The 23,417-nt window shown below is 35.8% G+C and overlaps 1 protein-coding gene across 3 annotated transcripts in view; it reads right to left on the bottom strand.

The window, feature by feature from the left end:
- Positions 1-22,667, bottom strand: part of LOC143247192 (glutamate receptor-interacting protein 1-like) — a 70,153-nt gene extending 47,486 nt beyond the window's left edge. Inside the window, exon 1 of one of the 3 annotated variants that reach the window (XM_076494852.1) lies at positions 22,076-22,667. In XM_076494852.1, the coding sequence (XP_076350967.1) occupies positions 22,076-22,112 (37 nt within the window). In that variant the 5' untranslated portion in view covers positions 22,113-22,667. The remainder of the gene's footprint in view (positions 1-22,075) is intronic. The other 2 variants (XM_076494853.1, XM_076494851.1) reach the window with 2 other exon arrangements.
- Between the last annotated feature and the right edge of the window lie 750 nt (positions 22,668-23,417).

The following is a 23,417-nucleotide window of genomic DNA, read 5'->3' as shown; positions in this document are numbered from 1 at the left end:
TTGACTGTTTTTTACAATTTTATTTAAATTTTTTTGAGGATCCATAGGAAAAGGAAAAAATTTCGGTACCCACTGACCCTACCCACCATGGAGCCCTACAAGGGGACGCACTACAAAGTCACGCAAGGACAATGCAGCAACGCCAGGGTTTCGTGAGCACTATACCCAAACACCAGCATCAGGCACAATGTCCACAACACCCGTTGAGAACTTCCAACACTGGTACTTGGTTGACTCTAGCCCAAGTGGACCAGCCGATTGACCCAAGGGGGGCCACCCAAAGGCCGCCCGTCTACAGGAATTCGAGGCCAAAGTGGTGTGTTAGGGTTGGACCCCTCAACCACCAGGATCTTCTCCTCCCCTTCACGGGTCGCCACGCACGGCAAACACGTGGGTGGATGTTTAGATCCCAGAGAAGGTAACCAGATAGAACAGAACCTTCCCTGGGAGGTCCCCTCACCACGTACAGGAATCCACACCGAGGGGTTTAAGAAGTGGAATATATGCTGATGTTAATAATTCGTAAATTAGAATCTATGTTTATAATAATAATTCAAGAATTGGAATCTATATTGATGATAATAATTCGCGAATTGGAATCTTTGTTTATGTTAATAATTCACGAATTGGAATCTTTGTTTATGTTAATAATTCACGAATTGGAATCTATGTTGATGTTAATAATTCACGAATTGTAATCTATGTTGATGTTAATCATTCAATAATTGGAATATTTGTTTATATTGTTCATTCAACAATTTCTTTCCCCGAATGTCTCAATCAATGAAAAGAAACATTTTATTAACGTAACTAAAATAACTTAATAAATTAACAAACTTTTAGATTATCGATGATCCCTGATGAAGCCTTAAAATGAGTGACTTTTATAACCGTGTTGATTGGTGTAATAGTTAATTCAAACCTAATAAGGGTATGTTTTGGAGACACAGGTCGTTATTTCCAAAACATCTAGTAATAAGCTCAAATTTGCATTAAAAAAAGGAATGATAGGGATAATACAGCCTGAATATAAGTATTTAATAGTTGGGTATACATATAAGGCCGTTAAACAATTAATATACATTTTAATTGTCTGTAAAATGTATTATTAACAAGTTCTATAAGTTTAACGTTATCATTTAGAACAATTACGCCTGATGGAGGCCAACCTAATGCTATTAAACATTTCTTTTAACGCCCAGAAGAAGGCACGTGAAGCGAACATTTTCTGTTTGTTTTGAATTTCGCGCTAAGCTACACAAGGAAAATTGCGCTATGGTTTGTGACTAGTCTGATATGTATCTTACGAAAGCAAAAAATAGCTGACAGAAGATCCGTCAGCTGAGAAAAAAATTCGGGAAAAAGACTTGGCTTTCTTAGACTCCAACAATTTTTTTCATACTTTTTTTTTTCACTTCCACAATACAACTCGCTTTATATACAGCCCTCTATCTTTATTTTTTATTAGTCTAAAGAATACCCAATGCACAATTGTTCTGGAAAAGCAAAACATTGTAGTGGAGAACATCCAATCACATTCTTCCGGAACCGAGAAGCACGAAGACAGTAAAAACAATAATTTTTAAACACTTTATACAAATAAACCACAACAATATTTAAACTTTCAATTTGTATAACAGTTACCATGGAGCATAAATAATGTAAGTGAATTAATACACACATGCACAACTCGGCGTTCCTTTGTCGGGAGAGTACTGTAACTACAGCGAAAGATTTGTAGACGCCGTTGATAGAACTTCCGACGTCAACTTTAATGACAAGTTACCACAAATAGTACCGTTGATACACACAGTCAGTTATACAGACGTAGGATCTGTCCTAGTATTCCTTCACATTGTCATTGACCCATAACTCAGAGTTGAGTCACTATAAATAGAGATATCGTACTCTATTTCTGATTTTGTTGTTTGATAATAGAAAACAAATCACCATATAGATCATTCCGTTTGATTAGTATATCATAAACCAATAGGCAGAAACACGGCGATTGTTTAAATTTATGCTAAGATCGACTTTTGGTTGTGCTAGAATCTAGATTGAACTAAACGTAGCCAGAGAGAAGATGCCAACAACGTGCAGCTGTTCAAGTTGCTTTCGGTCACAACTGATGCGTTCATAACAACGATCAGCTGTTCACATCATAAGTTTAAAACTGTTTATTTAAATCTGAAAAATAAGGTGGTGGGGGAATGTAGTGATTGCAAAACAGTATAGTTACTTTTGGATTCTTCTATGTGTGCGTTATATGCTCTGTCGCCATATTGTTTAGGCCTAACTGTTAAGGTTTCTACAGAAAAAGAACTTGAATCAAGACGAACAACGATGAGACGAAAATTGTTGTGTGTGGAGCACGATAAAGTTCACACACAGTTTATTATCAAAATCGCTATTTGAGTAGTTTAATAAAGTTCGCACACTTTGTTAGCGAAATCGCTGCTTCTGATGTAAATTAAAATTCGCACCATTTATTAGCAAAAATCACCATTTTTGAAGCTTAATAATAATTGCGCAATTTATAAGCAAAATCGCTATTTGTGTAGTGAATTAGAGTTCACACAATTTATAAACGAAATCGCTCCTTGTATAGTTCAATATAGTTCGCACACTTTGTTAACTTTGGTTACACATTCACCTTGTGGACTCGGTGATTTTTTGAGGAGGAAGCTCACGTCCTTCCAGATATGTGACATGACCTATGCCAAATAATATATCACATACGTAAACGATGGGATCGGAAAAGAGTTCGAATCTCGTCGGTTTAAAATTTCTCCAACTAATGGTAAGACAATTATTCAATAGCACTCGCCGCCAATTCTTTGACTACTCCTGTCTGACCGAAGAGTGAGATTTAATCTTTATTTTTATAATTAAACTATGGTCACAAATTGAAGAGCCGTTTTTCCTCTGTGAAGGGACGCGAACTACGAATCCCTAAATTCACAGTCCTTATACGCTAACCATGTGGTAAAGTGCTTTTTATTGCCATAGTAACCTCACAACTAAGCCTCTAAATCAGAGGTTTTCAAACTGTGGTCCACAACTTGGGGTGTCCGCAGTCATACCTCAGATTTATAAAATCACCATTTATTGAAAGAGTAACGAATAAAGCGGCTCGGCATGAGCAGATGGTTAAGGTACTCGACTGGTAATTCGAGGGTCGCGGGTTCGAATCCCTCACACCAAACATGCTCCCCTTTTCAGCCATGCGGGCGTTATAATATGACGATCATTCCTACTATTCATTGGTAAAAGAGTACCCCAAGAGTTGGCGGTGGGTGGTGATGACTAGCTGCCTTCCCTCTAGTCTTACACTTCCTACATTAGGGACAGCTAGCACAGATAGCCCTCGTGTAGCTTTACGCAAAATTCAAAAAACAACCCATAGAAGCATGCTTTTGATCATGCTAAGAGAGGAGAGAAAATGAAAGATAAAACAGTCACTAAATTAACTTCCTTCTCTATATATATGATCATCGCCATGAATGCTGTTTCAAAATTAGGGACAATTAGTACAGATGTAGGCAACCCTAAAAAAAAAAAAATTTGCAAAAATGCTTAAGCCTACAAGGTAATACAATTCTTTCGTTCCTACCAGAAAAGTCTTAAACGTAGAAGTTTCTGCTGATAGCATGACAGTTCCTGGAACTTTAATAATCGATTAGAAAATAGATCAGGTCAACAATAAATCTACCAGCTCTTAAGTAATAAACACTTATGTATGAATTGGAAATATATTATTTGTGTACGTATTTTGGTGAAAATAAAATTAATAAGCTTTAATTTATATCATTATATATGCCATAATATTATATATACATATATTTAGGATTGTGAAACAAATTTTTGGTAATTTCGTATTTTTTTATATTTTGTTAATTTGCTCACTAGCTGGCAGGATCTGTGAAGAATGTCCACAAGTGATAAATTACACTATAATCTAACACTGATGCGTGTTATGATTGTTGTTTTCTTTGTGCAAAGATGCACGAAAGGATGTCTGCTTTCTGTCCACTACAGGAAATGGACTTATAATTTGAATGGGGTAGTCCGTAATTTCCTTCACATCCATCAAAGGGTAAAAGGGGCTAAATTTCATCTTTCATACCTAGAATGAACGAGTAAACTGGTATTTATGCTAGATTACTTCCGCATGGTTCCTCAAAGAGTTTTCTTTCAAGAGTAAATAAACCAAAATTGAGAGCAACAAATATTTTTCATATTCTTGTCATGCTATGTTGTAGCCTACAGAGTGGGCAATTCTTCTCGTGATTTATGGTATGTGCACGTTTTACTGACGTCGCGACAGTGCAAATTGCAAAGTTAAGTTCCTTTATAACATGTCATTTGAATGTCTGACTGACAGACTATACATTACTGTATAGTGGTGCGAGTGGTTAAAACAAGTGACTCCTCCAGATGGCTCCCCTTTCAAAGAAATTAAAAAATTTCCTCTATACCATCATCATTTTCAAAAGAAGGGGTCGGTGGTTACATTATTCAGGCTTACGTTACAAGGAGATTTTATTGTATGATTTACCGTGTATTCTCTTTCATTGTTCTGCATATTTGAACTTTACTTTCCAGAAATGAACTTCATCTGCGATTAGTATTAAACTGGTATTAATTATTAACGTTTTTCAAACATTTTCCCAAACTGGTTTAACACCCATGATATTGTTGATTAAAAGGTTTATTATACTTAATGACACACAAAAACCGTCAGTAATGAAACTTATCTACTATTACTGATGAATTCCTCTGTATATTGAAACACACTAAAACCATCAGTAACGAAACTTATCCACTAATTACTGGTGAATTCCTCTGTACGTTGTAACACACAAAAACCGTCAGTTATGAAACTTATCCACTAATTACTGGTGAATTCCTCTGCATGTTGTAACTTTAAAATGGTATCAAATGTAGACCTCGCTAGGAGTAAAGGTATAAAAGGTTGGTAATTTTAGGCATAAGAAACGGTTTGTTTGACTTTGACCACCGTAGATTTTTAACTTCTATCGTAATTTTTCTCGCTTACCAGTTCACGATCTTCCCTGACAGTACTTTTATTTACTAACTTACAAACAATTGTTAACTCGTTAACAAGACATTTATTTCCCACAATTTAACACAAGGAGAATGCTGATGGTTCGAAGCCCATCTGAGACTTCGAATGGTATGTGTACGTGACCAAGCTGGTCTGACAGCTCTGGGTTCGAGGAAAGACCCAATCAGAAATAGTACGTCGCTAGCAAGATGAAGCCAAACAATTACCCACGTTCTTGTTGTTATTTGATTTCACAAATGGACAAGCTAAGAATAATGAGACATACAGTGGAACCCCTCTAATGCAGTCACCTTTGGAACTGAGACAAACTGGCCTGATTAGAGGGGTTCCACTGTACATAATTAGGGATTATGTAAACAAGAAAGGGACTGTGATTAAATGACCGCTTTCAAGGGGTGACCGAATCTTAGGGGTGGCCGCTTAGAGGGGTTTTACTGTAATTGATTATCCCACTTATGGTGGTATTACTTTACACATATATGACTATAATAATGTTTTTATAAGTAGACATGTATACGCTAAAATTCTATGTTCTTGAAGACGTAGAAATGGACATTTAGTATTCTAATTTCCTATACTTGTATTTAATCTTTAACATAGAAACCCGTGTCACCACGATTTTCCACCTAACCAGTTAGTCCTTGAACCAGAAATACTTTGATATAATTTTAAGCGTTAAAATTAGTAGTGGGTTAACTTTTTAACTCAGTTGCAGTGCAGAGCCCTGGGTTCGAATCTTATACATGGGAAATTCGAAGATTAAAATTCTTGTAAAAAACAAACTAACGGTTGTTGTACAACCGTGAGAACAGATTTTATTAGCGGGATTATAGCAGTTGTAATCGTTAAACGTGACGCATTAATGAATGGAATTAGTAGAGCGTTAGTACATCTGTGGGCTTACAACACCAGAAACTGGTGAAAGTAGACTCAGAATTAAATGAGAAGAACGTATCGTAGGTGTTGGAGGTTGAAAGAGCGACATCGAATAGAGTCAGAACTATTAGCAAATACTGAGCCATTAAGACCGAGTCGAACTATTTCTCGTTCCTTGATTCATCGACCAAATCTTTTGCTCTTTCGTTTTTTCTCCTCTGAAATCAAGTCAATTAAAAATTCAATTAACATTATTACGAAGGGAGAGCTGACCACATTATTACGAAGAGGGGAGCTGACTACATTATTACGAAGGGGGAGCTGACCCTTCTGCAAGATTTGTTTTCTGTAATTAGTTCTCGTCATCGTGACAAACCAAATATACATTTATAAACTTCCGAGAATGGGGAAAGAGTTTAAAAAAAAACACCCTAATATTTCTGAATTTCTTTTGACTGTAAGCCATTTCTGACAAAGCCTACTGCATGTTGTATGGTAAACACACACGTCCAGTTTCGTGTTCCAGTAATCCCCTTCTTCTGTAGAAGATAAACAAACAAAAGATCTTGTCTCGTGATGTATCGTCAAATCACTCTGTAAATAAAACGAAGAGCAAAGGTAGTTACTCGAACAAGGAAATACGAGATTAAGAATTAGGATATGGTATACAACGATAAAATTCAGGGTTCGACTTCCCGCTGTGAACACAGCGAGTCGCTCAATGAAGCTCTGCTTTAAAAGCAAACGTGTAAAAGATTTTTTTGTATAAAAACAAAATCATTATTTGAGTAAAAAACACCTAGAAAAACAACACGTGTAGTGTTTTTTGTTTTCTTGTATCCAAATAAACTAAAAAGTATTTTAAATAAAAAATGAAGGATTTCGATGTTATCGTTGCTATACTGGTAAAATAAGCGTTTTCAAACATTTATTTAAGACTTTGATTCAATAAGGATAACTACAACTAATCAAAATTTTTACAATATATACGTGTAGTTTGGCTAATTCGGTATCAAACTCATTTGTGATATTACAACATAAAACTACGGTAGAGACAAATGAATTTATGAAACTATGACGGAGACTAAGGAAGTTATTAAACTTAGGTAGACGGAGACTAAGGTAGTTAGTTATCACAAAGTTATTCGGACTTTACAATCCTTGTTAACATTTTTCTGCGTTTAGTATTTTATTGTTACCTAACCTATCTGTATCTAAAATTAACTATTATCTTTTGAATCACTAACAGTGAATGTCCACTAACTATTATCTTTTGAATCTCTAACAGTGAATGTCCACAAACTATTATCTTTTGAATCTCTAACAAATTACAAACCTTCTCGTTATCGGGTGACGATGTCTAAAACTATCAAGAGCAAGTGCTTATAGCCCTCTTGAAAAGGTTTCTAGAGTTCCACAAGGTAGTTGATCCTATACAACTAGTCTTACTTAGTCCTAGCCTATATCAGATAACACTCTTTCCCGTTTGTGCATATTTATAAGTTTTATTTATCTGCAGGAATATTCTACATTCTATAGCTGGAACCGAGGAAGGTATTTCAGGGTAATTTACTGCATAAAAGAAGGTAATGATGTTGTCCGATGATAACGCTGTTAGAGTGCACAAAGGTACTTGTACCACGTGACCTCAGCTAAAGGATGATTCGAAATGATACTACCTAACATATGCCTGAAAGATACGCAAGCCTAAGCGTCAAGGAAACTTCACGGTGTATGTCAAATATAGTAGTATCAAACATTAGTGTTACAATACCTCATCATATAAAGCTTGTGAACAATATGATGTAACAGTACAGATGTAAGTCAATAAGTTACATCAATTAAAACTTGTGAACAACATGAAGTAACAGCACAGATAAAATTCAACAAGTTACGTCATTTAAAACTTGTGAACAACATGAAATAACAGTACAGATCAAAGTCAATAAGTTACATAATTTATAACTTGTGAACAATATGATGTAACAGTACAGATCTAAGTAAGAAAGTTACATCATTTAAAACCTGTGAACAACATGAAGTAACAGCACAGATCTAAATCAGGAAGTCACATCATTTAAAACTTGTGAACAACATGAAGTAACAGTAGAGATCAAAGTCAACAAGTTACATCATTTAAAACTTGTGAACAATATGATGTAACAGTACAGATCTAAGTAAGAAAGTTACATCATTTAAAACCTGTGAACAACATGAAGTGACAGCACAGATTTAAATCAGGAATTCACATCATTTAAAACTTGTGAACAATAGGATATAACAATACAATCAAAGTCAACAAGTTACATCATTTAAAATTTGTGAACAACATGAAGTAACACTAGAGATCAAAGTCAACAAATTACGTCATTTAAACTTGAGAACAAAGAGCTGTGCGCACGCTGTCTGAGCCTTGATTAGCATAAGGAAATCACCATTCGATTGTAATGTTGTAAAGTGACCTCTAACTCTTTAGGGAACTTTTTCCTATCAGTATGTACACTGATTAGTTGTCCCCTCGTAGCTTCAACATCATTAGATTCGACACACAGTTCACTTGAACATTCCAACTACATTCTACATTCTCTGGAATTCCACACCTGAAACCAAAAATATATATATCAGTACAGTAAGAACGTGATAAACACAGCTTCAAGAGGGACAATACTGTTGAAAAAATCTAACCTTCTGGAGCATTCCTTCTTTCATATAAAGTCTCTCCATTTACTGTTGAAAACTTCAACGTAACAAAAGTGATACCAGTAAACCAACGTCACACTTCAGTTTACCATTTAGATCTAAAATCAATTAAAAATAATTCATACTTGGACGAAACTTATTGAACATACAATTCCTGACTACTTCAAATTCATCCCAAAACCTCTGCCCTCACGTTAAATAAAAATTATGTAGAAACTCACAATAAGAACGTAATTTATAAAACGATCTATAATACCTAACCTAAATTCTACATCGAAGAAATCACACACAAAAAAACATTGGAAACTAGATTCATTGAAAAACATAAGAACTCTTGCATGTTTACCACCATTGGAAAAACAAAATCCATACTATTATCTTTTAAAACACTGTAATTTTAAACATTGACAAAAGTAAAATCAAAGTCATATCAACTGAACAACACAATTTGGTATAAGTCAACACCCTCAGACACCATAACATCTTTATTAAGTCATTAAGCACTGTTCACTCATCTGACTTCCTTGTTTCTTGTTATATATATATATATATATATATATTTGTGTCAATGTTAATTACTTGTACCTGATGAAGACAAGACCTTGTCGAAACGTTGTACGTTTGTTGGTGTGTTAAACATGTCATAAAGTTTTCTTTGTTACCCATCCAAGCCTAGCCCTAAATTTTAATTGTGTTAAAATGGATTTCTTGTCATCATAAATTAGTGGTTTTCTACAGTGCATTCTTCATGTTCTGGGCTTACCTTTTGGAGAAACAATCACTAAAATTACTCGGAGTGAGATAAGTTGAGAATAGAACTCCATTCACCAACTGGACACATGTTCTAAGACAGATTGGCAGAACATAACATAATGACTTGGAATACTTGCAGAAATTCAGAACCTGTAGTTAGTGAGAAAACGTATGGTAATTTGTTCTACTCGTAGTTATCATCTGCGATTACAGTGAAAGTAGAACCACTTGTAAAACCATGGAATCAGAGACGTTGCTGATTACAGAATATATCAGGGGAAGGGGGTTACTTGATGCGAACGAATCTTCTAAAAACAACAGTTCAGAAGAAATAAAAAAACTGAAAAATGTATAAGTTTATGTTACTAAGTTTCGGTCTTTCATTCCAATCATGAGAAGTACTACAGACTAACCATGAAACTAGTACCGATTTTATACTAGTGAACTTTCCATATTCGGGACCTATCTGAGCTAGCCGCCCCTAACTTTGAAGTGGTATTCAAAAATAAAGACAGGTAATTAATATTACCCACTGGCACCTCTTTAACCAATGAATAGAAAGATTAAGCGTCACGTTATAACACTCTAAAGGCCACTCTTTATACAGAAAATACAGAGGTTAAGCGTCACGTTATAACGCTCTAGGGACTATTCTTCAATTAACTAATAGAATGGTTGTGCGTCACGTTATAAAGTCCTAAAAGCTACTCTTCAACCAACAAATAAAATGGTTGAGCGTCACGTCCTAACGGCGATAATGTTCCGTGAAGGGATTCGAACTCGCGACCTTAAAGTTGCCAGTTAAGTGACCTAACCATCACGGAAGACCGATTTTTTCCATTAGTTGGTTGGTTTTGCAAAAATATTTGAGGGCCATCTGTCGTCCATAACTTCGAAGTAAAAGACAGACTCGTAGACTACTTTAATCCAATAGTGAGAATTAGCCGCCAGTAGATGACGCACCACTGACTCAAAGTAGGGTACCCCAACAGTACAGCGATAAGTCTACGGATTTATAATGCTAAAATCAGGGGTTCGGTTCCTCTCGGTGGATCCAGCAGATAGCCCAATGTGGCTTTGCTATAAGAAAACTCACACACACTCAAAGTAGGAGGTGGTTTTGTTGTTGTTTTTTTCGGTAACGGGAAGCGATCCACGGGACCTTAGACACACGGTCTAAGCAGGCTAACCATTGGGTCGCCCTCGGCCTTCTGTCCCTTTGCCTTTATGAAGATAAACACTTTGTCATGGCCATATGAAAAAGCATGTAGAGTTTTTATGAAGCTGTGATACGACATTTTATACACGGAACTAAAACTAATGAGATATGACAGAAGGTTCGTTTGTAGTTAAGAGAATAACTACACAGCCATGTCACTATGTTACTGGTGGTGTATCTTGACAGGTGATACATCTATTCTTTATGATGGTAAATCCAATATCTATTTTATCTTTAGTTCCATTTCCAAATGTTATTTTGTTTTGTTAGCTTACGTTTAAGAAGTCCTCCTATCATTGGTATCGCAACTCGATATTTAAGGTTATAAACCAGAAGTTTTGAATATCGTATGTTTTAGAAAATACTAAAAGTATAAAAATATAAGTTAATATTATTTCATTTTACAGCAAATTAATAGATTGTTACAAATCGTGTAACCCTCGAGTTAAGGAATTCTGTGTTATCTTTATTAGATCTGTTTTTATTTGTTTTCTACCCACGTGTTTTCCTGACATCATGATTCTATTAGATCGTTACGTCTAACTTATATAGCGACAATACAACCAATAAAGCAGCAATTGTAAGTCATATATACGCCTGGTCACACCAGATGTGCTCGCCCTTTCAGCCATGGAGGCGTTATAATGATACGGTCAATTCCACTATTCGTTGATAAAAGAGTAGCTCAAGAGTTGGCGGTGGATGGTGATGAAAAGCTGCCCTCCCTCTTGTCTTACACTGCTAAATTAGGGATGGCTAGCACAGATAGCTCTTGTGTAGCTTTGCGTGAAATTAAAACAATCAAATATATATATATGCTTAACTGTGACACAGACAAACAGGCTATTTCTATTCGGTACTCCATAAAAAACGAACAATAGGAAAGAGCGTACCAAGATAAAAGCCGGCTTTTACATTCTAGAGTAAACCAGACCAGTTGGCTAATGCCACTGACAGCCAAACATAATGTCGATAGGATTGTGACATTTACGTCTTTTTTTGAAATCATCCAAATTTCTCGAAGCTCTCTAAATAAACAATACTGACGTCTTCGTGTGCACAGCCAGCCCCATACCCTCACTTCCGACCCTAAGCATTTGAGATCTCGGCGATAGATATGTAGCCCTCTTGACGGATAGCAACTTGTTATCTGTTCCTAAGTTCATGTTCGACCTACGAATTTCAAAACATGCGATTGTAATCGGATGAAATACATTCAGACTTCGAGTTTTATCTTAGTCTTGAGAGAAATCTTCGAGACTGATACATTTCTTGTTTAAATTCTTATCAGTAAAATCGATGTTCCAGGTCTGTGGTTCACGTGCCTCACATGGGCTGGCGGTTAAGGAAATAGACTTGCTACTTACGGGTCGCGGGTTCGCATCTATTCGCCAAGCATACAGTTCTAGCCATGGAGGTGTTATAATGTGTTGGTCTATCCCACTACTCACAGTAGAAGAGTAGCTTATAAATTAACGGTGGTTATTGCTGCTTTCTCTCTAGTCTCTCTCTCCCCAGTGGCACAGCGGTATGTCTGCGGACTCACACCGCTAGAAACCAGGTTTCGATGCCCGTATACAGAGTCCATTGTATAGCTTTGTGCTTAATTCCATACAAACAAGTCTAATGTATCAACTTCGAAATTAGTTTAGCTTTGCGCGAAAACCAACTAGAACGACTAAAGTAAGTTTTATTTCCCTCGATATATAGAGAAGTTCAAAAACAAATGATAATTATTTCTTTTATTTCTCGTGTTTAGTGTTAAAATAATAAACAATACACAACAGCAAAATAGGTACAAAACTAAAAATATTTTAATTAAGGCCCAACCTACGACCTCTAAAAAGTTGACTCTTCATGTTTCGATGTTGTAATGTTATCTTCAGAAGTGAGTTGCAAGAGATAATTGTGTCTTGTTTATAGTTTTTGTTGCCGTTAAATTAGTAATGTGACGTATGTACAGCTTTAAAGTTCCCTCGTGAACGTTTTAGAAAGGGTCATCCCACATTTTTACATAGATATTCCATAAATGTCTGAAAAGGAAAAGGTTACATAATTCCAAATGCTGCGGCTATAGAGGATTCCCTCTCGTTTTGTCTCCTAATCGCCCAGTGAATTTTAACAAGTTTCTCGGCAACTGTTTTCTAGTTTTAACATTTAGTCATTTTTGACTAAGTAACTACTGACAACGTCCTTAATCAGTTTTTGTACACATCTACATAGCATATTCGATCTATTTATAAAACTGTCAATAAGCTGACAGCTAACGCTCCAGTTCATGTGTTTGAAAACCTATTGGATTTGCAACACATAAAACAGAGATTCATATAATATTTTTATTAACTTTATATTTAATCTTCAAGCTTACATTACCGTAATACTTGACGGTTTTTTGTTTCGTTTTTATTGTTAGGAGCATATAAAGTACAAACTGTCATGTTAAACATTACACACAGTCATACAAAACATTGTACAAACTGTCGTGTTAAACATAACACAGTCATATAAAACATAGTGCAATTATGGTTATAAGGTGACACAGAATTGTTAAATATAAATTAATGTACTTGAAAAGTGTTTCACAATAAGAGGGTTGGTAACTGTGTAATGCACGCTTGACTTAGAAGTGATAAACTTCACCCATCCATTTTTTTCTCCGGAACTTCGTCTGGAACATGTCTTTTAGAGTGGTTAACGCCCGGTGTTGGTTTGTATCTAGTAAATAAGCTGATTGAATTCGGTGGGAAAGAGATTTATAGAAACTTCCAATCACGATCGTATAGTAAATGTCGATCTCAACAAGAACGGGACCCTTTGAAACCCCTGATTCGTCACCAATCGTTACGATGTAGCAGAGTATAACGCGCCGCACGTGACTTGACCTTATAATCAATTTCAAACAACTCCAGATGCACGAGTTCGACTTTTCTCCCACCCCACCCACTCAATTTCAGCCGTTGGCTGACAAAACTGTTAAAAGTTTTCACAAGTCAACTGCACTGGCGCTGTCGCTACTGGTTAGACAGCTTGCAGACCCCGCATGACATTTGACCCAATATAAAGCGGTGAGAAATCACTTGTAGTGTATTGTTACAAAATTTAGCTAAACTGCCGATCAAAATATTTCTTGGGAATATAGCTAGTGGACTGCAAGACGAGTTCGTGAATTAAAAAAACAAAACAAAAAAACGTAAATATCAAGATAGTATTCTGTATGGTTTATATATCAAGATAGTATTCTGTATGGTTTCTGTATGGTTCAAGGTTGAAATAAGTTTTAAAAATAAAATGTTGAGACATTTCTCACTACTCTACAACAGGATCAAGTTCAGAGGACAAACACAATTACTTATTAACAAGTTTTAGCAAAATGCTAATACTAAAACAATATCTTAAGATTTCTTACAACATGTTACTCGAGGAAATAACTTAAATAAGGAAATAAAACTTAACTCACACTCTCTATTTTAGTCTTAACTTGTATTCCGTTTAAGGTTTAACTCATGCTCTGTTTAAATCATAACTCGCGTACTCCATTTAAGGCTTAACTCATACTCCATTTAATGCTTAAGGATAGATTTTTTTTGTTTTGAATTTTACACACAGTTGCACTATTCGTTCTTAATTTACCATTTATAGACTACATGGATGGCAGCTAGTCTACACCACCCAACGCCACGTTTTGGGCTACTCTTTTACCAACAAACAGTGGAACTGATTACCACACCTCTCGTGCTGAAAAGGCGAATATGCTCACGACGAGGATTCAAACCCGCAACCCTAAGATTGCAAGTCAAGTGCTCCTTAAGCACCTGGCCATGTCAGTATATTAAAAACATCAATTCCAAGAAATTAATATACAACAGTCCGGACCAACTTTAATGAAAGTAGTATTCGAAACCAAATTAACTCTATAAAGTAAGTCGCGGTTTCGAATCCCCGTCACACCAAACATGCTCGCCCTTTCAACCGTGGGGGCGTTATGACGTGAAGGCCAATCCCACTATTCGTTGGTAAAAGAGTAGCCCAAGAGTTAACAGTGAGTGGTGATGACTAGCTGTCTTCCCTCTAGTCTTACACTGCTAAATTAGGGACGGCTAGCGCAAATAGCTCCTGAGTAGCTTATGCGCAAAATTCAGATACAAAACACACACACAAAGTAAGTATATTTCTTCTTTTAGAGAAGGAACACATCGAGTTATCTGGTATATATATGTCAGGAAATTGAACCCCGGACATAAGCGTTTTAAATCTATAAACTTACCAATAATCTATAAACCTAGGGATTAAAAACTAAATCGAATAAACTACGTTATTTTAAAAGTAAAAGTCAAGTACACTCACTATATTTCTGTCTTTACTACACATGTAGTTTTATACCTGTGTTCCTGTTTTGGAACAACAACTGGTGCATTAATCTTGCAAGGACGTGTGAAATATTCTTAATGTGCATGGATCCTGTAGTGTAGGCATTTGGAAACTCGCCAAACACCTATTTGTCATATATTTAAAAACTTGGAAGATTTGAAATATAGAATCCCGACAGTTTGTACAACAAACCTATTAGAACAATTACAAGTAACTTGGAAGACTTGAAATACAGAATCTCAAGAGTATGAGGAACAGTATTACAACAATTACACGTAACCAGAAAGATATGGAGCATAGAATCCCGATAGTTTGTGCATAAGTATTACATCAATTACACGCAACTTGGAAGACTTGGAATATAGAATCCTAACAGTTTGTGCAACAGTATCAAAAGAATTACATGTAACCTGGAAGACTTGGAGTACATAATCTAAACAGTTTGTGCAACAGTATTACAACAATTACGTGTAACCTGGAAGATTAGAGTACAGAATCCCAGCAGTCTCTGGAACAGTATTACAACAATTAGATATATCCTGAATGACTTGGAGTACAGAATCCCGACAGTTTGTGCACCAGTATTAAAATAATTATATGTGACCTGGAAGACTTTGAATATAGAATCCCGATAGTTTTTTGCAACAGTATTACAACAATTACATGTAACCTGTAAGACGTGGAGTACAGAATCCCAATAGTCTGTGCAACAGTATTACAACAATTACATGCAACCTGGGAGACTTGGAATACAGAATTCCGACTTTCTGTGCCACCGATATAATGTAATGTAATATAATATAATAATCAGTGCTGCTGGACAGGATCCATAATCTGTGTGAAGCGGTAACAGTATATATAAAGAGCGACAGTATATAAACGGTGTACGTTTCAAACAACTGCAAAATCAACAAGGATGAGAAAAAAAAATCAACATTTCTCTATTTCTTGTGTTTTTCTCTCATCTAAAGAAAGCCCCAGCTAATAGAAAAACCTGTTATACTATTATATACTATGCTTCAAACTGTGTCTTTGAAAGATTGACGGATGACCCCCAACTCACCAAAACTTCCAGAGTTATCATAATTAGACAAATTACAGTTACGATACACTTACTGTCATAACTGTATCTGTGTATATACAAGAAATGGTAATTCATTTCCATTTTACTGAATATCGGAGCTACTCGCTTTAACTATATAGTTTAGAATAAAGCTAAAAATATCAAGTAGAGCCACTGAAGTTTCGCTAAAACAGTAGCAGTGCCTACACAATATTTCATTTACAGAATTTAAAACCTTATCCACCAGCTAATTGCTAAATAATATTAGTAGTTTTCGAAATATTTGGAATTATAAATAATATCTATATACATATAGAATAGTAGTGATATTGGTTTAAACTTGAAAGATTGGTAGCTGGCGACATATTCCTGAAGAAACGCTTTCATTGCATAAACAATGATACATAATATGTTGATAACACGTAAGACACACACACACATATATCACCAATAACCCATGGTATAGAATTGCAGAACAATGCACCATTATTAAACTGTCAGGTTCTATGAAAAATGTAAACAAATCATTTCCAAGTATCAAATCGAAACAGAAATCATCTGATTTTACTGTTTGTGACGATCAAACAGAGGAGTGTTTAATAACTACCTACAAACAAAGCTACACAGTAGGCTATGTGTGCTGTGCAAAACACAGGTATCGAACCCCAGACTTTAGTACAAAGTTACACAATGGTCTATCTGTTGCTATGCCCACCACAGAAATCGAACTCCGGAGTTTGGTACAAAGCTACCCAATAGCCTATCTGTGCTGTTCCCAGTACGGGTATCAATACCGGTTTTTATCGTTCTTAGCCTTCAGGAATGCTAAAGTATATCGTGTAGCATCATGTATGCTGCTGTAACACATTAACAAAAAACATACTTTAATGCAGTGTTTTCTCTCATTAAAATGCACCACTCGGTAATTCAGCACTTAATAATTGCATTGCACCCACATTCAGCTTAAGGGAAGTTGAAGATTGTTACTTGGGTTTTCTTTAATTCAACCATCTTACTCACTTCAATTTCTCAACAAGTGGGTTTCTCGACATCACTGATTAATAAGTCTATTTGACAAAAAGAAGGATAGCTATACGTCAGTTCGTGTACAGAAAAAAACCAAAAAAACCTTATTCTCATTCTCTGACATCGTAACTGAAAATCAAAATAAACAAGATTCCTAGTGAGTGATTAATTAACTACAGATGTGAACTTGAATTTTAAAACACCGTTTGAATGTTTACTTTATTTCGCTGTATAAACAAAACAGACACTTAGTTTTTCAACCACCTTAACTCTATACACCCCAACATTAAGTTCACCTGTGAAAAAAAACAACAAAAATTAACCCAATATCATTTTTCAGCCTCTAGATCACCAGAACCGATACACAATTCAAAACAGAAATCTATAGAAATATCACCCATACTGGATTATACATTCCCTGGGACTCAGGACATGAAACAAAACAAAAACTCAACATGTAAAGAAACCAAATAAACACAGCCACAAAACTAAGCCCATCCGATAAAATTAACGATGAAATGAACAAAATAAAACAACACTTCATTAACATCAACAAATTTCCTCAAAAAACCGTGAAACAGTTATACGCGCACACCTAAACCAACAACAAACAAACAACAATAAATCCCAAGATACAACAAACTACACAACTTTATATTACTACATACCATACGTTCCCGACATCAGCGAAAAAATAATCTATATATGGAAAAACAACTTACAATAAAACACAACATTCCAGTAAACACCAAATTTATTCAAAAACCAGGTACAAAACTAAAGTCCATACTATGTAAAAACTACCCTGACAAACACAACACCAACATAATTTATAAAATACAATGTAACAACTGTTACGACTTCTATATTGGAGACAAGCAAAAAAGTGGAAACTAGATTCAAAGTACAAAAAAGAAAAACCTTCACACGTTTTCGAACACTGCAAATTAAATAAACACAACCATAGACAACACCCAAAATCAAAGAAGCCATTCCAATGCAACAACTAAAACCAAGATTAAACCAATATAAAGAAACACCTTTAAACTTAAACTAATTAATAACCTAACATACAGCTGCAACATCCCCTATAATCTCCTACCCGTTTATACTCCAGTCCCTAAGACGTGCCGTGGCAAGTGTCAGTTGCAAACTGACACTTTATTAACCAGAAAATGACCTAAGAAGGTCGGAACGTTGTTCTCTGTTTTACTAGTAAAAGTGTTGATATCCATACCAGCCGTTCTGAGATACAGCTTATATAGTTTATGTTGATTTACCAAAAGTCACATAAAGAAATAAACCTCTCAATAAAGAACTGTTTTCTTGCGCGGACGTGTTCGAATACTTCGTTTTTTTTCGCGATGAAATAAAAAAATAGATTAATTTAACAGGTGCGTAGCTAGAGATTTGATATAAACATAGGTTGACATAAGCATAATTTAATTTAAATAAGTTTACTAGATTAGTACCATCCTATCTCGTTTAAAGTCATATCGATAGCACAAAGACGAGGTAAGTCTAATGTTTCACTTGGTTTGTTTTGAATTTCGCGCAAAGCTACACGAGGGCTACTTGCGCTAGCCGTCCCTAATTTAGCAGTGTGGGACTAGCGGGAAGGCAGCTAGTTATCACCACCCACCGCCAACTCTTAGGTTACTCTTTTACCAACGAATAGTGGAACTGACCGTGACATTATAACGCCCCCACAGCTGAAAGGTCGAGCATGTTTGGTGTGACGAGGATTCCCTCTGATCTTACACTGCTAAATTAGGGACAGCTAGCGCAGATAGTCCTCGTGTAGTTTTGCGCGAAATTCAAAAACAAACTAGTTAAATAATTTCATGATAAATACATATATGTGCAACTTAAGATGATAGGAACAGCTGTGACTTCATCACCTTCCGCGATTTCTGTTTGCTGCCGAGTGTAAAGACCTGAAAGATATAATTAAAACGAAATTAGTTCTTTTAAAAATCAATGTATGAAATAAACCTTCCTTCGATGATTTATAAAAAAAAAACACAAAAAGAAGCGAAACTTTCGTACGTAGCTGTATATGTTTGAGTTCACTGTAGGCTAGCCACTAGGTGGCGTTTAAACATAATTATGACGTATTTGGTCTTTCCGTAATCAATATTTTCACGAAATCCAGCATAATTTGATAATGTTTGTTTGCTTGTCTCCACTGCGGGAAATCGTTTGTTTGTTTTTGAATTTCGCACAAAGCTACTCGAGGGCTATCTGTGCTAGCCGTCCCTAATTTAGCAGTGTAAGACTAGAGGGAAGGCAGCTAGTCATCACCACCCACCGCCAACTCTTGGGCTACTCTTTACCAACGAATAGTGGGATTGACCGTCACATTATACACCCCCACGGCTGGGAGGGCGAGCATGTTTAGCGCGACGCGGGCACGAACCCGCGACCCTCGGATTACGAGTCGCACGCCTTACGCGCTAGGCCATACCAGGCCATGCGGGAAATCGAGCCCCAGATTTTAACGTTCTAAGTCCCTCCATAGACTTACCGCTTGACTCGCCAGGTTTTTAGTAAACGTTGTAAGAAATTTTAACTTATTTGTTTTGAACATATTTTTATTTCTTGTTTGTTTTTTTTAATTTTGTGGAAAAAATTATAAAAAGACTGTATGTGTATTTTGTCAATAGTATCTACCCCCAACTCTTGGGCTAGTAGGGCTTTAGTGTTACTGTTTTAGCGCACTCAAAATGGGATTCACCTTTTAGAAGAAACGAGTCGAAAATTGTGAACCTACGCTAAATATAAAACTACGGCAGATCCTATCGGATACACGGTCCGTTCACGCTAGCCACCAGATCACAGCAGTCTTTAAGGTATAACATTATACATGGTTATAAGTTTGTTCTGTTCTAATTTGTGTTATTTTAGTGGATAAGTTCTTTTTAAGCACTGATACTCATTTTCAGAGTCGTTCTTATACCAGTTTTTCTTCCACTTTACTATGGAAGACTCGTCAGTAGATCTATGTATTGCTCTACGTAAAATAAATTGACTTGTTACACAGTAAAAAAGGGTTAAGATTTCAATGCTATTACGTACACCACGACATAAAATCCCGTGTAATATCTAGACCAGACTGTTAATGACGTAAGTTTTGAATGTAACTTGGAAAAGCTTCGTGATGTGCGCAGAAAAGGGTACCTGCGTAGAAAGACTGAGGAAAAGATATTTTAAAATGTTAACGTGGCTGTGTATGTATGCTGTCTACAGAATTACGTGGTACAGGCCACATACCGGAGATCCATAGGCTGAGTCAGAACTAAATGAAATGTTCAGATCGTTGCTGTAATTTCACATCGTTGAAAAATTACGTCATATCTAATAAGTTACTTAACATTTTAATACGATCATAACCAGTTTAATTGGAATAGTTGTAACGTCACGATTAGCGCTATAATTTGCACCTTACTTAAATATCTGTAGTCCAGAAACGACAGCTATGAAAGGCTTAAGTGTTTGTTTCGTCATGGCACAAGCTATCGGATATCTTATAGAACACGCATGCGAGCTACATAACCCTGGTGTACGACAACAGCACGATTTAAACTTAGGTACACGATGTATAGACCTAGAACACCTTTCGAAGCATTAGGAACGTCTGTCTTGGAATCATGCTGCAGTAACTGTTTTATACATATATATGATGTTATCAAACATGATTACATAGATTAGGTCACAGAGTAATATACAGTAGTTTAAATTGATGTAATAAATGATGGAATACTAAATGAAGTACTAAAATAAAATGGGATCATACAGTGACTTAATCAAGTAATATTATACACTGACGTAATCAAGTAATATTATATAGTGACATGGTAACTCTGAGTATGAAAACATCAACAATAATCTAACAGACTCATGTAATAATTCCAGCCGAACATTGACCCTGTCCATTGTACGCTTAATAATCTTTATAAAACTACACTTCTATTAGTGTACATTAAACATATTTTTACTACACAGTAAGTTTAATGTGACCATAACTGGACTTGTCCAACATTTTTTATACACAGTAAGTTTAATGTGACCATATCTGGAATTATTCAATAATTTTGATGCACAATGAGTTTAATGTCGTACACTAATATGTGTAGTTTTACAAAGATTCTTATGATTACTGAGTAGTTTTGTTTCCTACATCCGATTGACAAATATGTGAGTGAGTACAATAAAACTGAAAGACTTTTCTTTAAAAACCTTAATATAAATACTCACTTAATCTGAACGTATAGCCTTGCTGACGTATAATAATTTACTATAACACTGATTTAAATAACCTCAATTAGATCAACCGTAATGTTCACACACCATATTGAAATTACTCCAGTTAAGTTTAATAAAATTATTTTGCTTGACATTGGGAAATAGGATTTGAAAAAACACAACAAACTCACAACCAAACGAACTTATTCTACTGGTAAATGAGCACAATATTTTTTTTATAATATATTCTACAAATAAAACTAACAACTGGTAACACTATTCTACATTACTAAATTTATTAGTTATTGACCTTATAAGTTTATTTATTACTTTCTAGTACCTATAAGAGGCCTTAGATTACACTTTAACTGTTACGTTTCAACTATTTTAGATTGCAGAATAGCTGTGAAGTAAATTTTGATTACGAGAAACCCACTTGAAATAAAAACGTATCTCAGAACGGCTGGTATGGGTATTAACACTTTTATTGACGAGGAGAGAACAACGTTTCGACCTTCCTAGGTCATCTCCAGGTTAAGAAAGAGGACACCAGCCGTTCTGAGACACAGAATGCCGGATAGGTATATTAAAATCTGTTCAAATTAAATATCCGTTAAAATGACAGAAATGGCAGAATACTAATCGGATATTCATTTCAGTACTTTTTCACAAATCCATACGTTACGAAAGTAAATAAACACACAACAATAGGTTTCCGTAGGTTATCGTTGCTTACCTTCTGTACTTGCTAGAAGTTTCTTAAATATCCTCATCTTGAAGATCTCACGGAAACCAGATCACCTTCAGTAAACCATTCTTTATAAATTGACTTATCCGACTCTTGCATGAAATATATACTGTTTGTCTTCCTTCACCAGGTAACTAATATTCAACGTAATCTCCTGGCGTGGTGGTAATTGTTAGATTCTAACAAGCGAATAGTAAACATTCGATTTCCTGCCACCTGGTAGTAAAATAACAGGTTGGTCAGTAAGACACCGTTACCAGTGGTAAATGTTTCATAGACTGGTTTGTTCCAATTCCTGGCCGACACAGAACTGTTTGCTTTCAGTTCGTACCATCATACACGCGTCTTGATTTCTTGCACAGATGTCCGTAGATGACGACAGTCCGTTGAAGCGCGTGGCACGCAGAACGCGAGAGAGTGTGGTTCTGAAATGGAGGGAGGATTAGTGGTTTTAGTGGTAAAGCAACGAGGATGAGGGGAAGTGGGAGGGAAGGAGTTGAGATTCGAAATAGTAACAAACTGTAAAAAAAAAAAAGGAGTACAATTTATAGCTACTTTACGGTTTTTACCACTACAGGAATATCAACATAACTAACGTATGACAACACATATATTACAGTCTCTAATGCATATGCTATCATATTTCATCTGTTGTGCTATGCAGGCCTAGTTGCTATAAATATAAGACATTAACTATAATATTCAATAGTTTCCGGTTCAGAAAGTCGTTTTCATTACATCAGAGTTTGTTGTTGTAGAATCTCGCGCAAAATCACTCGAGGGCCATCGCGCTAGCTGATTATAATTTAGGAGAAAGGAAATTAGTCATACCGCCCACCGCCAACTCTTGGGCCACTCTTTACCAACATTATAATGCCCCGTCCCGCTTAAAGGGCGACTACTTTTAGTTTCCTGGTTCGAACACGTGGCCTTGAGGTTGCGAGTACAGCACCCGAACTACCAGTTCATGCTAGGCCTACAAACGCATTTTCTCGAAAAGTCTTTCCTCATACCACCAAACCATTACTGTAGTGTCTACCACACTTAGTTTTATGGTATGAAGTAGTATAATTTTGCATAACGCTTGGTTTAACAGTACAAAGTGGGATGAATTACTTAAACTGACCGTTAGCAAACCAGACATATTATTTTTCTTACACTGTGTAATTAATTATTCTAATTTAATTAACATATTACAAAATTCTTGCGTTCTGGGTGTCAACGATAATATTTTCGGTGTACGTACTAAAAGCAGGGTAAATAGCCAGAGCGGTACTGCATGGTGATATGTATTTCGCTCTGTAATCTCCCATTTTTATTAATAACAAAA

The sequence above is a fragment of the Tachypleus tridentatus genome, chromosome 3, assembly GCF_004210375.1.
Source record: "Tachypleus tridentatus isolate NWPU-2018 chromosome 3, ASM421037v1, whole genome shotgun sequence".
Classification (NCBI taxonomy): Eukaryota; Metazoa; Arthropoda; class Merostomata; order Xiphosura; family Limulidae; genus Tachypleus; species Tachypleus tridentatus.
Note: the sequence above shows the minus strand (reverse complement) of the source record. Positions and strands in the feature narration are given on the sequence as shown.